The sequence below is a fragment of the Sapajus apella genome, unplaced genomic scaffold, assembly GCF_009761245.1.
Source record: "Sapajus apella isolate SASKATOON/1434 unplaced genomic scaffold, GSC_monkey_1.0 scaffold2, whole genome shotgun sequence".
NCBI lineage: Eukaryota > Metazoa > Chordata > Mammalia > Primates > Cebidae > Sapajus > Sapajus apella.
Window position 1 is genome coordinate 21,308,548 of NW_022436942.1, and position 18,893 is coordinate 21,327,440.

Sequence of the window (18,893 nt, forward strand, 5' to 3'; positions counted from 1 at the left end):
TATTTGGTAGACCCCAGAATGAGAATAAGTTCAGAGCACTTCTGGGTGGTCAAATAAAATTAATGGACAGAAAAAGGAAAGTGATGCACAGAAAATAGAAGCAGGGTACAGAAACAGCTGGATTGGTTACAGTCAACTTTTGCCTTATTTGAGCACAGTGTTTTTTAAAAATTATTTATTATACTTTAAGTTCTGGGGCACATGTGCAGATCATGCAGGTTTGTTACACAGGTATACATGTACTATGGTGGTGGTTTGCTGCATCCATCACCCCATTATCTACATTAGGTATTTCTCCTAATGCCAGCCCTTCCCAATTCCCTGACCCCCTGCTATTCCTCCCCTGGCCCGCCACCCCTCAGGACCTAGTATGTGATATTCCCCTCCCTGTGTCCATGTGTTCTCATTGTTCAACACCCACTTATGAGTCAGAACATATGGTATTTAGTTTTCTGTTCGTGTGTCAGTTTGCTGAGAATGATGGTTCCCATTTTCATCCATGTCCCTGCAAAGGGCATGAACTCATCCTTTTTTATAGCTGCATGATATTCCATGGTGGGTATGCGCCACATTTTCTTTATCCAGTCCATCATTGATGGGCATTTTTTTCATGTTTGTTGGCCATTTGTATATCTTCTTTTGAGAATTGTCTATTCATGTCCTTAACCTACTTTTTGATTGGATTTTTTTCTTACTGTTTGAGTTTGTTGTAGATTCTGGCTATTAGTCTTTTGTTACATGTCCAGATTGTGAAGATTTTCTCCAACTCTGTGGGTTGTCTGCTCACTCTGCTGACTGGTCCTTTTGCTTAATTAAACTAAATCTCTTTAGTTTAATTAAGTTCCAACTATTTATCTTTGTTTTTATTGCATTTGCTTTTGGGTTCTTGGTCATGAAATCCTTGCCTAAGCCAATGTCTAGAAGGATTTTTCCAATGTTACCGTCTAGAATTTTTATAGTTTCAGGTCTTAGATTTAAGTTGAAAGCATTTCCTCTGAGAACTGGAACAAGACAAGGATGCCCATTCTCACCATTCCTCTGTTATCATCTAGAATTTTTATAGTTTCAGGCCTTAGATTTAAGTTGAAAGCATTTTCTCTGAGAACTGGAACAAGACAAGGATGCCCACTCTCAAATCCTCTTCAACATAGTACTGGAAGTTCTAGCCAGGGAAATCAGACAAGAGAAAGAAATAAAGGGCATCCAAATAGGAAAAGAGTAAGTCAAACTGTCACTGTTTGCTGACGATATGATTGTTTACCTTGAAAACCCTAGAGACTCCTCCAGAAAGCTCCTAGAATTAATAAGAGAATTCAGCAAAGTTTCTGGATACAAGGTTAACATACACAAACCAGTAGCTCTCCTATGCACCGAGAGCAACCAAGCAGAGAATCAAGTCAGGAACTTTATCCCTTTTATAATAGCTGCAAAAAATACTTAGGAAGATGGCTAACCAAGGAGTCAAAAGACCTCTACAAGGAAAACTACAAAAACTGCTGAAGGAAATCATAGATGACACAAACAAATGAAAATACATGCCATGATCATGGTTGGGTAGAATCAATATTGTGAAAATGGCCATATTGCCAAAAAGCATTCTACGAATTCAATGCAATCTCCATCAAAATATCACCATCATTATTCACAGAATTAGAAAAAACAATTCTAAAATCACGTGGAACCAAAAAAGAGCCCACATAGCCAAAGCAAGACTAAGCAAAAAGATCAAATCTGGTGGCATCACACTACCTGATTTCAAACTGTACTGTAAGGCCATAGTCACCAAAACAGTGTGGGACTGGTATAAAAACAGGCACATAGACCAATGGAACAGAATAGAGAACCCAGAAATAAACCCAAATACAGCCAACTGATTTTTGACAAAGCAAACAAAAAAAAGTGGGAAAAGGACACCCTTTTCAACAAATGGTGCTGAGATAATTGGCTAGCCACATGTAGGAAAATGAAACTGAATCCTCATCTCTCACCTTATACAAAAGCCAACTCAAGATGTATTAAGGATTTAAATCTAGGCTAAACTTAACACCATTAAAAGAGAGAATGAGATGAGTTTTGTAGAGTGTAATAAACAAGAAAGTTGTACACTGAAAACCCATTTATGGCTAAAAATTCTCCTGAACGAAGCAAGAAATATTTTTAATGTATATTCTTCTGTTTGTTGTTTTGTATCAATGTCCTGAAATACTTGCTTGGAAATACCATAGTATAGAGGAAGCTTGATTATTTCCCTTTGGCAGTGCTTTTTGTTTTAACTGAGATAAAATTTATGTGACATAAAATTCAGCATTTGATTATTTTCAAATGTAAAATATGTGGTTTTTAGTATATTCACAATATTGTGTAATCATTACTACTATATAAATCCGGAACATTTCCATCACTTCAAAAAGCAACCCCATGCCCAGTAAACAACCATTCTTCTCTTCCCAGCTCAGGCCCACTAATCTGTTGCCTATCTCCACAGACTCGCCTTTTATGGACATTTCACAGAAATGAAATTACACAATATATGAATTTTTACCTCCATCTTTCTTCATTAGCATTATATTTTCAAGGTTCATGTATGTATGAACCTTATTCCTACATGAAGCATGTGTATAGCATGTATGAGTACTTCATTTCCTTTGATGGGTAAAAACTATTCCATTGTGCGTATATGCATGAATATATATCTATACATATACACACACCAGAATTTTTATTCATTCATCACTTGATATGTGTTCCCACTTTCTGGCCATTATGTACAATACTAATATTGATACTTATGTACAAATGTTTGTGTGAACCTACGTTATGTTTTCAATTTCTAGAAATATAATTTGTGGGATATAGGTAAGTTTACATTTAACTTTTTGTTTGTTTTTCTGTTTTGAGACAGAGTCTCACTTTGTCACCCAGGCTGGAGTGCAGTGATCACAGCTCCTGGCAACTTCAAGCTTTTTGGCTCAAGGGATCTTCCCATTCCAGCCTTCTGAGTAACAGTCTACAGGTTCGTGTTACTGTTCCTGGCTAATTATTTTTATTTTTTGTAGAGATGGGGGTCTTGCTATGTTGCCCAGGCCAGTCTTGAGATCCTGTGCTCAAGTAGTCCTCCTGCCTTGTCCTCCTAAAGTGCTGCGAATACAGGTGTGAGTCACTATGCCCGACCCTTATATTTAACTTTTTAAGAAGGTGTCAAACAGTTTTCCATAACATTGACACCATTTTACATTCCCACCAGCAATGTATGAGGGTCCCAATTTCTCTACATCACAAATGCATGCACACACACAGGTACATATAATCATATATATATGTTCATATATTATATGGCTAAACATATATATATAATCATCTATGTAATAAATATTTGGATATATTTGTGTGTGTGCATGCATTGGTGATGTAGAGAAATAGATTTGTGTGTGTGCATGCATTTGTGATGTAGAGAAATACATTGTTGGTGGAGAAATTGTATATATATATATGTACACACACAAGACATTATATATATATATATGAGTGTGTGTGTTTGGGTGTGTGTGTGTGTGTGTGTGTGTGTGTGTGTGTAGTAGCCATTCTAGTAGCTGTAAAGTGGTATGTATGTTATTGTGGTTTTGATTTGCATTTCCCTAATGACTAATGATTTTGAGCATCTTTTCAGGTGCTTATTGCCCATGTAAATTTCATCATAGTTTTTAGTGTAAATTGAAAACCTGACCAGAACAGTAATGATTGAGGAGATCCAATCAGTATTCAAAACCCTTCCAATGAAAAAAAGTCAGGGCCTGATAACTTCACTGGACAATTTCATCAAATGATTTATACTAATGCAAAATTATTTATACATTTTAAACAAATTCTATCAAAGTTTCAAGGACAGTTTTTGCAGAAATAGGAAAAACAATTCTCAAATTTATATAGAACCACAAAGGACCCCAAATAGTCATGACACTGTTGAGAAAAAGAAACAAAGCTGAAGACATCACACTTCTTGATTTTAAAATATGTTACAAAGTTACAGTGATTAAAAGAGTACTGGACTGGCATAAAAACAGACATGAGACATGTAGACAATGGAACAGAATAGAGAGCCCAGATCTAAATCCACACAATACAGTCAATGTTTGACAAGTGTGCCAAAAACACACAATGTGGAAAGGATAGCTTCTTCAAAAAATTGTGTTAGGAAAAGTGAATATCCACATAGAAATAAATGAACTTAGTTATATATTACACCATACACAAAAATCATCTCAAAATAAATTAAATATGTAAACATAAAACCTGAATCTTTTAGAAGAAACTTTTAGAAGAAAACATGGAAGACAGCTTGTGATATTGGTCTTGGTAATAATTTCTTAGATATGACACCAAAAGCACAGGTACTAAAATAAAAAAATAGACAAGTGGAATTACACCAAAATAAAAATCTTCTGAGCAGCAAAATAATCTACAAGGTGGAAAGGCAACCTATGGAATTGGAGAAACTATTTGTGAATTGTAAAACCCTGATAAAAGATTAATCTTCAAAAAATATATGAAACTTCTACAATTGAATAGTAGAAAACAAACAAAAAAAAACTCAATTAAAAATGGGCAAAGGTCTTGACTGTACATTTCTCCAAAGAAAACACGCAAATAACCAAGAAATATTTGAAAGTATCTTCAGCATCATAGTCATCAGGAAATGCAGATCCAAGCAACAATGAGATAATCACCTCACATCTGTTAGAATGGCTATTATTAAAGAGCAAGAGAGGTTTTTTTTTTTTTTTTTTTTTTTTTTTTGCTATGCAAAAGCTGTTTAATTTCATTATGTCCCACTTGTCAACTTTTGTTTTTGTTGCAATTGCTTTTGGTGTTTTCATCATTAATTCTTTGCCAGGGTCTATGTCCAAAGCGTTATTTCCTTGGTTATCCTCCAGATTTTTATAGTTTTAGGTTTTACATTTAAGTCTTTAATCCATCTTGAGTTGTTTTTAGTATACAATGTAAGGAAGGGATCTGGTTTCCATCTGCATATGACTAGCCAGTTATCCCAGCACCGATCCAACATTCCCATTATTGGGTAAATACCCAAAGGAATACAAACTGTTTTTTTTTTTTTTTTTTTTTTTTTTTTAACCATAAAGACATATGCATGTGCATGCTCATTGTAGCATTATTTCTGATAGCAAATATCAGAATCAATCCAAATTCCCATTAACGTAGACTGGATGAAGAAAACGTGGTACATATACACCATGGTATACTACGCAGCCATAAAAACATAGCAAGATCATGTCCTTTACAGCAATACGGGTGGAGGTCATTATCCTAAGCGAACTAATGCAGGAACAGAAAACCAAATACCATATGTTCTCACTTATAAGTGGTAGTTAAACATTGAGTACACATGGACACAAAGAGGGGAACAACAGACGCCAAGGCCTACTGGAGGGTGAAGGGTGGGAGCAGAGTGAGAATTGAGAAACTGCCTACTGAGTATTGTGTTTATTACCTGGGTGACAAAAGAGTCTGTACACCAAACTTCCATAATATGCAATTTGCCTGTATAACAAACCTGCAGATGTACCTCTGAACCTAAATAAAATTTTTAATAAAATAAAACATATTGTTCATGAGAATGTGTAGATATTAGAACTCTTGTACACTCTTGGTAGGACTGTAAAACAGTGCAGCCATGGGGAAAAACAATAAAATGGAGCTATCATAAGATCCAGCAGTCCCACTTCTAGGTATACATCCAAAAGAATTGAAACCAGGATCTCAAATTGATAGCTGCACTCTCATGTTCATTGCATCATTGTTTATATAGCATGTATAAAATTCACTCTCTTCTTTCTCTGTCTCTCCATATAGCTATATCTACATATTTATACCTAATCTATATCTATCTTACGGGCCAGCGTAGACCTAAGTAGTCTTCTAAATAGCCTGTTAAAAAAGAGACAAATAATATCAAAATAATTTTAATGGTTAATGATTGAGGTTGGATTTAATGAAAAAGTTCATCTTTTGTGAGTACATCATTTGATGCACTTTGCCAAATATATACAGTCATGCAATTCTACCACAATCAAGATATAAAAAATTTTCGTTATCTTAAAAAGATCCCTTAGGACACTTTTACAGCTAATCTCTTTGTATTTTCTGCCTCTGGAACTACTGATCAAATATCTGTTCCTGTAGTTTAGTCTCTTCCAGAATCATATAAATGAAACCATATAGTACTTTTGTATGATTATAAATCATTTGTATCTGCTTCTTCCACTTAGCATACCATTTTTAAGATTTGTGTTTTTTATGTAACAGTAGTTTATTTCATTATATGTGTAAATCAGTTTGAGATTGTCTGATATTGCCCTGGACAGTGAATTGCTGATCTTACTGTTAAATATCTCATTGATTTTCCGAAATCACTTACAATACTCCTCTGGGATACCTTCTCTTCAGTTTTTATTTAAAGTAGCCGAGAGTGGTGCCTTTTATTGCCAATAATTAGTGCTTTTGTAACACTGATCCCTAGAGAAAAATTTGTCTTTGTTTTATTTCAGTAGATGCCCTTGAGTCTGTAGTAAGTAAAAAACAATAAAACTGCAGCATTTTATAAATGTACAATTGGTAATACAATATCTATTTCTTATAAGAGTTATCTTTCATCAAATAATTTCTTGATTTTTATTTTCATTTCCCAATTTTATTTTATTTTAAAGAATATATATCTAACTAGTTTGAGGCTTCAAGTGATGGCAATCTCAATTGCAATGGCACAATTTTGCAAGTTTAACTTATATGGAATGAAAGACAGAAGTCCATTAAAATTATTAATACCTAAGTCTCAATCTTCATAGTGAGGATGAACTTGAGGAAATGTGGAAATTCTCTACAGAAACGCAATGTGTACACATTGCCTCTCCCCACAAAAATCATTGGCAATAAATCTGCCTATTGGATAATAAAATATTGTCATAAATGAGTAAAATTGTCATTAATTATGCTAGCAGGTATCTGTTCCATGCACACAGAAAGAAATAAATGATAGATCCGAAAAGGTAAGTCAACTGTAATTTTAACTTAGCCTAATATCAGAAATTAAGGCAAATGCACAGTAAGTACAATTCAGGTAATTAAATTTGGCTACTGAAATTTCAGGCTTTATAAATGTGTTTTAATAGTACATTAATTTCATAGTTATATACTAGTAATAATCTATTTTATTCATATACTGTTGCATCAGTATAATGAAGTAGACTGATACATTTAAGATAACAGAAAAATAGTACAAACTGGGACTAAATAGAATTCTTATATATAGAAATGATAGAAAGGGATTTTATAAAGAATATGGAGGGAGTAAAAAAAATAGCCAAAACTATGCAGCCACACTAATAAAATGACATTTCAAAAAGGGTAATTGAAAAGAAAACACAATTTTTTAATTAAAATATATAACTTGTTTATTTTTATCATGTTTTTACTTATTTGTCCCATAAGCTGGTAAACAACTGTTCATTTGAATGTAGAAAAGGGCCAATTAAAAAAACTGTTAATAATATGGTATATTCTCAGGGCGAAGAAAATTTCAAAACTAATGAAATGAGGATCTTTAACTATTTATTGGATCATTGATCAGCACACGAATTGTAATGTAAGCATAAATTTCGGTTTTGATTCATTACCCTCATACTCATTATAAAAATACAAACCAACTTACTATAACTTGTACAGATATGATAGACAGAGAAATAAATTTTAAAATGTTAATACGATGTTGTTTAAATTACACATGGTGAGTAGAGTTTGTCTGACAGTAACAAGCTAAAATTCATATTTACCAAAAGGATATATTATTCAAGTTATGGAAGAAAATTTGTGAGGAATATTATAAAGAGATCTAGTAGATTACAACAAATTTTTAATTTACCTATGGCATGTATGTCATCTGCAACTTCAGGCTGGAGAAACCATTTGCACATGGATAAATTAAATATATATATATATAATTTTGCTTTAGGAATACATATATGTATCTATATGTATAAATTTTGTTTTTCCCTTTCTATGAAGATTTGATAAGGATTACAATAAAGAAATGAAGAACCAATCGATGGAAATAGAGTTCGTTCTTTTAGGACTGACAGATAACCCACAGTTGCAAATTGTGATCTTCCTGTTTCTATTTCTCAACTACACCTTGAGCCTGATAGGGAACTTAGTCATCATCATCCTCACCCTGCTGGATCCTCGGCTCAAGACTCCAATGTATTTCTTTCTTCGTAATTTCTCCTTTTTGGAAATAATATTCACAACAGTGTGCATTCCTAGATTCTTGATAACCATTGTGACTAGAGACAAAACCATTTCTTATAATAATTGTGCAACTCAATTATTTTTTATTCTTTTACCAGGAGTTACTGAGTTTTACCTCCTGGCTGCCATGTCCTATGACCGCTATGTTGCCATCTGCAAACCACTGCATTATCCAATCATTATGAGCAGCAAAGTGTGCTACCAACTTGTACTCAGCTGTTGGATAACTTGATTCTTAATCATATTTCCCCCATTGGTCATGGGACTCAAGCTGGATTTCTGTGCTTCCAAAACTATTGACCATTTTATGTGTGAAACTTCTCCTATTCTTCAGATCTCCTGCACAGATACACATGTCCTAGAATTGATGTCTTTTATCTTAGCTGTGGTGACACTTGTGATCACGTTGGTATTAGTGATTCTCTCTTACACTTGCATCATTAAGACCATTCTGAAATTCTCTTCTGCGCAGCAAAGGAGCAAAGCGTTTTCCACCTGCACTTCCCACATGATTGTTGTCTCCATGACATATGGTAGCTGTATCTTTATGTATATTAAACCATCTGCAAAAGAAAGAGTGACCGTATCCAAAGGCATAGCTTTGTTGTATACCTCAATTACCCCTTTACTAAATCCCTTCATTTATACTCTCAGAAACCAGCAGGTAAAAGACGTCTTCTGGGATACATTACAAAAGAATTTGTGTTTTTCTAAAAGACCATTTTAAGAATCTGCTACAAGTTACAACTTTACCATAAAAACTGGAAAACATGTTTTATACATTTATTTTGATCATGTTTTCCTGCCTTATCAGTTATCTCATATAGGATAGTCTTTTGAAGAACTTGATAGCTCAGTTCCACTCTTACATTATATTCTTTCTCATGAAATGCTTCACATTACTACAATAACTTTCTTTCATTCTTTAATCCAACTTTTAAATAACATCTCTTTATAGCATATCAGTTTCCAGAAACCATGATTTTGAATAAAATATGACTTGTATAAATGTGATTTGGCATATGTAATTCGATAACTATTCACCATATATTTATTGTAATCTATGTTATTACAGACATTGAGAAGGGTTCAGTCATTACCTTTAAGAAGTTTTGATGTTTTAAAGGACACAAACACATAAACAAAATACAATCATGCATTGCTTAACAATGGGGATACTTTGAGAAATGTATCGCTAGGCAATTCTGTTGTACAAACATCCAAGGGTACTTACAGAAACCTAGGTGGTGTAGCTTACTACACACCTATGCCATATATTATAGCACATTGTTTCTAGGCTGCAAATCTGTACAGCATGTTACTGTATTAAATACTGTAGGCAATTGAACACAATGGTATTTATACATTTAAACATACCTAAATACAGAAAAGGTACAGTAAAAATATGGTATTATAATATTATGGGGCCATCGTTGTACATGCGGTCTGTCATTGACCAAAATGTTATTATGTGGCACATGACTGTATTGACATACAGCGTGGAATTAGTGTTGTAATAAAGGGCTACAAAAGCATTTATGGGACAGAAAGGATGCCTTCCATGGAATTTGGAGATAAGGGAGGCCTTTCAGGAGAAAGTAATAATTATTCTAAGACTAAAAATATGCATAAGGAAAGATGACTGAGAAACAAATATATGTAAATAACACAGAAGTATTAGATAACCACATGCATTTGGAGAATTAGTATATCTCATTATTAGAAAATACCTCAAGTTATTCATTTAAGTTCAGTAAAAGCTTTGCTACACACTCTGGAACACTGTGCAGATCATGCACACTTTTTATGCCTTAGTTTCTTCATATGTAAAGTGGGAAAAATGAAGCCCATACTTCATTGCTCAGTGAATATATGCTATTAGAACTATTTACCATTCAATAAAAGATAGCACTTACATTTTTGAACAATTCAAGAATATGGTACAACTAATATTTTTGATGTGCTGATGAAAGTAAAGTCAATAATAAGTTTGGGGAGGTTGAAGGGTGAAAGCATAAAGGGCCCTATTTGCCAGAATAGTATTTTGGACTTAAATCTATCATATCAGTAATTTTCAAAGGTACGGTTTTTCAAGAATCACCCAGATCAGGGGTGTCCAATCTCTTGACATCCCTGGGCCACACTAGAAGAAGAAGAATTGTCTTGGGCCACACATAAAACACACTGACACTAATGATAGCTGATGAAGTTTAAAAAAATCGCAAAACCATCTCATAATATTCTAAGAAAGTTTACGAATTGGTGTAGGGCCACATTCAAAGCTGTCCTGTGCCAAATATGGCCCATGGCTGTGTGTTGGACAAGTTTGACCTAGATAGTTTTGTAAATGTAATTTTGAGTTATCATTCTTACTGCTTCTGAGTCAATATTTTTGAGATAGAGTTAATGTAGCCCATGTTTAATATGAATCCCAGGTTATTGTAGATAATCTCTCTGTTAAATGTCAAGCAAAGACTACAATCTCATTGACATTTCCAACTAGAGAGAAATCATTGAAAATGTATTTAAGATGAAAAATTTAATGTTAACATTTTGTCTTTAGGGAGATTACTCTTGGAAATGATAAGGAATATAGGCTGTGTTATTATCAGGGTGCAGGTGAGGGGACTCTTTGCTTTAAACTATTTATAAATTTTAAATCTTAGTGTATAAATGTGGCAGTGGGTCTAGAATACAGGTAAAGAGTCAAAGATATTTAGAAGAAAGAAGAGATTATAATAAATTTTTGAGTTGTAAGAATAATTGAATGCGTGAGATTGGGCTTAATTTTCCAGCTTTACTCCCAGCACATATACGGTAAATGATTTTAAGGAAGTGTTCTATAATCATCTAATAAAAATTTTCAGGCACACAGAAATCACTGAAATGAATAGTTATCCAAAGAACAAGATTTCACAAACAAATAGAGAGTCTAGTTGAATCAAGATGAAACAAGACACAGATATTTTAGGACGATTTATTATTGTTGTAATTATTATCTGCTGCATGTCTGGCTTGACCGATATGGCTTAGATTTAATTTAATTTCTTTTTTATTTTTTACAGTTTCTTAAGTCATCCACTTATCCCATAGGAAGATGTTCCAATGTCATATTTTCCCCTCAACCTCTCATATTCCCTCTTCCTTACAGACTTTCTCCCCTCCTATCAGTGAAGTTTTCTGGGGTGCTGGTTTAATGTTAAAAAAAATCTATATGGATGCAAGCCTTTAAAATATTTACCTGATTTCATATTTTATTTCACATGTTATTTTATATAAGCATTGGGAATTGTGCCACAGGTCTGTAACTAGTAATTAATTATAAATGTTCCAGATTTTTATTTTAAAACATTTTATTGACTACTGTAACATAATAATCAGAGCTTCCTGCCTCTCAGTCCTCAAATCTTTAAAGTCTTTCTCTGCAACATAGAACCTTTACTCTGTTTAAGTGAGAACCTTGAATGCTGTTGTTCTCATATCTCAGGCCCTAGGATTTCATCCACTTACGTTCCCAGTAACTCTATCAAGGAGTATTCCCTGGTTAAATTGATTAGGAGAGTTATATTTTCATGTTCTCCATAAATTTGCTCACCACTGTACATTTTCAAGTGGACTTAGCAACACCATATTCCAAATATCAAAAGAGAATTGCATGAGATCTCAGATCAATCATAACTTTGACCTTTGTCATTTCACTCCACAGTATATAGAAATTCTGACAATTGCATTTTGCTTTTGAATTGAGAGAATCCTTTCATGTCCTCCAGAGAAACAATTTGCCCACAAGTTTTAATCTTATTATTACATTCATGTATCTGGATAAAAAAGTGTAGGGAGAGATAAGGAGGGAGAGAAAGAGGAAGATAGTGAGAGAGAGACACACACTGAGGGAGAGAGAGAGAGAAATTTGATCCCAGCTAAATGAGATTTTTTCCAGAAATTCTGAAACAGCCTAATTCTAACAGGCATTAATTCTTCTCATTCTTTAAACAAATCTCATCTCCACTTTCTGAAACCCTATATCTTCATAATATAAAATCATAGTATCTTTGATTTTCAGTATGAAAATATCCTTTCGTGTATTCATTTATCTCCAAGGAAACTCAGCCCTCATGATCTCAGATCACTTTCCTCAGATGATGTAATTGGTTAATGACGTAAGACTTTCATCCCCAGGACCATCATTGTGTCTTCATTTTCATCACCATCTTCATCTTCTTTGTCATTGTCATCATTGCTGTGATCTCATAACTAAGACATTCAAATGTGTGAACAGAACTGATTTATGTTTCTTATTGACATAAAAATGTTGTTATCATGTTTATTCATTCTTTGGTTTCATGTATGTAGACAAAAGCAAACAAAAGCTATTCCTGTTTACCACAATACTATATTAAATCTTAATTTATGTTCAATTCATTTATTCTACCACTCAGATTTAATAATGCATTGCTATCAAATTATGAAGGGATAGTTATGATAACATCTTTATCATATAGATGATGACATTTAATACAGTATTTTTATGGTTCTGTTTCAATTACAGAATCAAACTGGCATCTTGAAAATTAAAGAAAAAATTAAATGTTCAATTGCAATGTTTCTAATGATTCCAAATATAACTTTTCCATATAACAAATTATCAGTTTTGAAAGGGAATGATCATTGTACAATATCATAATTGCTGAGAATGAAAGCGTTAATAGCAGATCTGTAACTCTGTCTCTCTATCCTTGGTGATGCATGAGGTAGTTTTGATTTATATTAGACCTTGCAAATGCTCAGATAGAATATTCTAGTTGAAAGACAACCAAGGCTTTAGGGGCTCTACAGATTACATGCTTGTATAAGTTTGAAAATGCTTTTAGCTGAAAAACCTAGTGTGTAGATTGAAGTTTCTCATCCTAATGGTATGGGTGTTTCCTTGTTTTATTTGCTGTCTTTCAACTAGTGATGCTGACAAAAAAAAAGACTGTGTACAAAATTATCAAGCACCATTCATATCCCATACTAGATATAAAACATAACCCAAGTGAGTCATAGATATTCAAATAAACATACAGGTATAAATAACCCAGAAAAAGAAATAACACAGTACTTCTGACCTTGGGCAAGGTGAAAAGCATGATTTATAAAAATCCATCTGCTCCGCCGGGCGCGGTGGCTCAAGCCTGTAATCCCAGCACTTTGGGAGGCCGAGGCGGGTGGATCACAAGGTCAAGAGATCAAGACCATCCTGGTCAACATGGTGAAACCCCGTCTCTACTAAAAATACAAAAAATTAGCTGGGCATGGTGGCGCGTGCCTGTAGTCCCGGCTACTCAGGAGGCTGAGGCGGGAGAATTGCCTGAACCCAGGAGGCGGAGGTTGCGGTGAGCCGAGATCGCGCCATTGCACTCCAGCCTGGGTAACAAGAGTGAAACTCCGTCTCCAAAAAAAAAAAAAAAAAAAAAAGTGTCAAAAAACAGTAACCATTTTTAAAAACATAAACATGGGCAAATATTTAAGTAGTAAATTTACCAAATAAAATATCAAATGGAAAAGAAGCAAAAGTGGGCAAAGGACATGAATAGACACTTCTCAGAAGAAGAATATATGCAGCCAACAAGCATTAGAAAAATGCAAATAAAAACCACAATGAGACACCATCTTTCACCAGTCAGAATGGCTATTACTAAAAAGTCAAAAAATAACAGATGCTGGCAAGGTTGTGGAGAAAAAAGGAACACTTATACACAGTTGGTGGGAGTGTAAATTAGTTCAACCATTGTGGAAGACAGTGTGGTGATTCCTCGAATACCTAGAGGCAGAAATACCAGTTGACCCAGCAATCTCATCACTGGGTATATACCCCCCAAAATACAAATCATTCTATTGTAAAGATACATGCACGTGTATGTTCACTGAAGCACTATTCACAATAGCAAAGGCATGGAACCAATCTAAATGCCCATCAGTGATAGACTGGATAAAGAAAACGTGGTTCATATATACCATGGAATACAATTTCTGAGACTATGACCTTGGTTCTTTTCAAAGAACCTGCTTTGAATTGTGTATTGCCAACTCAATACCACATATGCCTTTTTCTTTCAACTTTAATTTTAGTTTTAGGGGGTATATGTGCAGGTTTGTTACCTGAGTAAATTGCATGTTGCTGAGGTTTGGGGTACAAATAATCATATCACTCAGGTAGAGAGCATAGTATCTCAGGGGTCATTTTTCAACCCTCACTCCTTTTTCCCCCTTCCCTCTCTAGTAGTCCCCAGTGGCTATTGTCCTCATCTTTAGGTCCATGTGTACCCAATGTTTACCTCTCACTTGTAGGTGATAACATACAGTATTTGGTTTTCTGTTCCTGCATTAGTTTATTTAGGATAACAGCCTCCAGCTGAGTCTGTGTGGCTGCAAAAGACATGATTTAATTCTTTTTTTAATGATTGCATAGTATTCCCATATTTTACCTTATTAAGTGTTCTGTAAATGCAGGAGAGATACTGGGAGGCCATTTTCCAGAAGCCGCTTATCAGTCTAGTTCTAACGTAAAGTTTTTCAGTGAGAGTACTTTGCTTAAAATTTGGAAGTTGTAAGAGAAGCAGAGGCCATTATTTTTCAGAGGTATTATAGTCAAACTGGAGAGCAAGGTGAGAGCCTCAGTAACTTCTCACTGTTTAAAAACTTCATAATTTACTGCTAAGACTACTGATTAGAACTTTCTCAGAAATTACTGAAAGTCACTGCCATTTCCCACTGAGCTTTCCTGAATCATTCTCTGTAAAGCTTTGACCTGAAATCTCTAGTTTTAGTTTCCTACTTCTCTATCTCTGGTGCTCAGAATTTTGCTTCCCTCCTGATCTTCAGAAGAAGGTTGAATCTTGGAGCCTACTGTATACAAAAGAGTATAAGTTAATTTGGAGCTGAAATGGGCCACTGAAATGAGAAATGGAGATCCTCCATGTGTATCCTTTTTCTTTTCTTTCTTTTTTTTTTAGAAACAACTTTTGAAGCTCCACTGCCTTGGAGAATAGGGATTGAGGAGTCACCAAGACATGGGGCAAAGACTCCTTCCATTAATTCCAATTGGTTGGATCAGCTTATTTCTAAAAGACATTATAGGAGGATAAAGGTCTTCAGGGATTGGCAATCCAAAATATGGAATGTAATTAGTTTTCACACTGATCAAACTACATGGTTCAGTCATGTGAAGATATTCTTCAGAGAATAAAAATACCAAAGTATTGGAATAAGGGAGAAAATGCTAGCTATCACAAAGGGAAGCTAGATATTCTGCTAAATTATATCAGCAAAAAGGAATTAACTATGTATGCATGCAATAGCATGAATGAAACTAAAAAAAACATTATGTGGAGCAAAGCAGCCATACATAAAGTTCACACAATATGCTCTCTTTTATAAGAAATTCCAGGCTGGGTACCATGGCTCATAGTTGTAAGGCCAGCACTTTGAGAGCCAGAGACAGGAAGATTGCTTGAGCTCAGGAATTTAAGGCCAACTTAGGCAACACAGCAAGACCTCATTTCCACAAAAATTAAGACATTAGCTGGGTATGGTGGTGCATACCTATAGTCCCAGCTACTTGGGAGGTTGAGATGGGAGGATTGCTTGAGCTCAGGAGTTTGAGGCTTCAGTGAGCCATGATTATGCCACTCCACTCCAGCCTCTCTCCAGGGAGACAGGGTGAGATCCTGTCTTGAAAAAAAAATATATATATATGTATATATATATATATATGTGTGTGCGTGTGTGTATGTATATATGTGTGCATATATATATATATACAGTGTGCAAAAAAAAAAAAAAGAAAGAAAAAAGAAATTCCAGAAAAGATGAAACAAGTCTATAGTGAGTGAAAGAACACCAGTAAATACCTCAATTCAATGACGGATGGGGTTAGAGGTGGAAGATGGGAATGACTGGAAAGACAAAAAGGAAACTACTTAATATGTTGCAAATATTTTTATATTTTTACACGAATATGATAATTTGTCCAAATGCATTGTTTTATGTATGTTTTATTTAAAATATATACTTAATTAATTTGGTAAAAATTCACACAAGCAGAATTGATTAGAGAGCTTTTAGTTTATGAACTATTTAAAATATGTGAAAAGTTTCCCAAACCCAAATATAAGTAAATTATACCTTGAATTTCTTTCATGGGTTACTATCACATGCAGACTTCAGAGATTATAAGGCAATATAAACAATTGGAAACAGAGTCTTAATTAATTAATCAATTTTTGAGACATGATCTCTCACTGTTGCCTAGGCTGGAGTGCAATGTCAGGATCTTAGCTCACTGCAACCTCTGCCTCCTGGGTTCAAGTGATTCTCCTGCCTCAGCCTCCCGAGTAGCTGGGATTACAGGCCACACTGTCACACCCAGCTAATTTTTGTATTTTTTAGTAGAGATGGGGTTTCACTATATCAGGGTGGTTTCGAACTCCTGACCTCAAGTCGTCCACCCATCTCTACCTGCCAAGGTGCTGGGGTTACAGGTGTGAGCCACCACACCTGGCCAAGTTAAATTATTTTTATCCCTAAAAACAACCAAAAATGTTTACAAATATCATATTCTTAATATTCTTAATCATTGTAATTCCCAGGTGAGCCTTCTTCAGTAGACTTATTTATTTGTGTATTTTATGCTCTGATTGCAGCATCCTTGAACCTTTATTTTTTTTCTTCATCTTTCAAGGTCCATCATGAGCAATGATCTCTTGGAGGGCTATTTTGATCTTTAAAATTAATCAGATTTTCTACCTCATTTTAATCACAGCACCAATTACATAATATAATAATTATCAGGTTCTGTGTTTTTTACTATTTCAGGAATGCAAAATACTTAAAAGCAGATGCAATGCTTACCAATTAACACACATATTGAAATAACTGTCTCAGTATATCTAGCAATTCACTGGTACAAAACATTCAGTATATAAAACTATTATTTATGGAAGGGATATTTCTAAGCATAGAGGATATTTAACATTTGGATTGAAGAAGGCTGTTTATCACCAGAGAGTAGGAAGAGCTACTCAGAAAGAACAACACAGTGGGCTGCAGAGAACACAGAGATGTAGTAAACCTATTATGATATTAATATTCAAATGGAGAAATGGAATAACTCTGAACTAATGTAATTTATTGAAGACTGTATTCAATTTTCCCATCCATGTTCTAACAGCATATTATTTATATCCAAATTTTGTCTTGTTTCGAAAATAACAAAATCTTTGAAGCATATCCTTGAGAGCTTCTTTCACCTGCTGGTTCCTTAGGGTGTAAATGAAGGGGCTGAGTAAAGGAGCAATAGAGGTATTGAGTACAGCTGCTCCTTTAGTTAAAGTCACCCTTTCTTTTGCTGATGATTTCATATACATAAAAATACAACTCCCATAAGTAATAGAGACAACAGCCATGTGTGAAGAACAAGTGGAAAAAGCCTTGGTTTGTTGTTGAACAGAAGGGAATTTTAGAATGGTTTGATGATGTATGTGTAGGAGAGGATCTCTAACAACGTGATGATGAGTGTCATCACAGCTAAGATAAAAGCCATTAATTCTATAACACGTGTATCTGTGCAAGAAATCTGCAGAATAGGAGAAGTGTCACATAAGAAGTGATCAATATTTTTGGAAGCACAGAAATCCAGCTTGAGTCCCAAGACCAAAGGAGGAAAGATGATTAGGAATCCAGTTACCCAAGAGCTGAATACAAGTTGGTAGCACACTTTGCTGCTCATAATGGTTGGATAACGCAGCGGTTTGCCGATGGCAATGTAGCGGTCGTAGGACATGGCAGCCAGGAGGTAAAACTCAGTAACTGCTACGAAAACAAAGAAGAATAATTGGGTTGCACAAGCATTGTAGGAAATTGTCTTGTCTCCAGTCAGAATGCTTGTCAAAAATCGTGGAATGCAAGCAGTTGTGAATGAAACTTCTAAGAAGGAAAAATTTCTGAGGAAGAAATACATTGAAGTCTTGAGTCATGGATCCAGCAGGGTGAGGAGGATGATGGTTAAGTTTCCCATCAGGCTCAGGACATAATTAAATAATAGAAACAGAAAAATCACAATCTGTAGTAGAGGGTCATTTGTCAGTCCCAGCAGAGTGAACACTATCTCCATTGATTGATTCTTCATTTTTCTTTTGTCCTGTGAAATCTACAGAAAATAAAAACTGATATCACAAGAAAATGTTACTTCATTATCAGCCACAGAAAGTTTCATATTTAGAAAATTACCCATGTGCAAATATTTTTACAAATCAACTTAGAGTTCATAAAAATGAACATATCCACTTCATCAATCATGTTTATAAAAAGGCTTTTCAGACCTTTGAAATAAGTTTCATACTTTGGTTAGTATTAACTTTTGATTCATCTTTCAAGCACTTTATTCCAACAGGCAGTTTAAATATTTAGTATTTTGAAATTTCTGAATTTAGCTAATGTCTCAAGTAATTTGTTACTTAAGAGATTCATTTATTCATGAAGTTCCATTTTATATTTATCCATTGATATATATTTATCTATCAAGTTCAATTTTA

The 18,893-nt window shown here is 34.4% G+C and overlaps 1 protein-coding gene and 1 pseudogene across 1 annotated transcript; one reads left to right on the forward strand and one right to left on the reverse strand.

The window, feature by feature from the left end:
* The first annotated feature begins 8,101 nt into the window (after nucleotides 1–8,101).
* LOC116556813 (olfactory receptor 6C6-like) lies at nucleotides 8,102–9,046 on the forward strand. The gene is given in 1 exon segment (XM_032286198.1): nucleotides 8,102–9,046. A coding segment is annotated over 1 exon segment (945 nt).
* Nucleotides 9,047–17,532: 8,486 nt separating this feature from the next.
* LOC116556828 lies at nucleotides 17,533–18,337 on the reverse strand (annotated as a pseudogene).
* Between the last annotated feature and the right edge of the window lie 556 nt (nucleotides 18,338–18,893).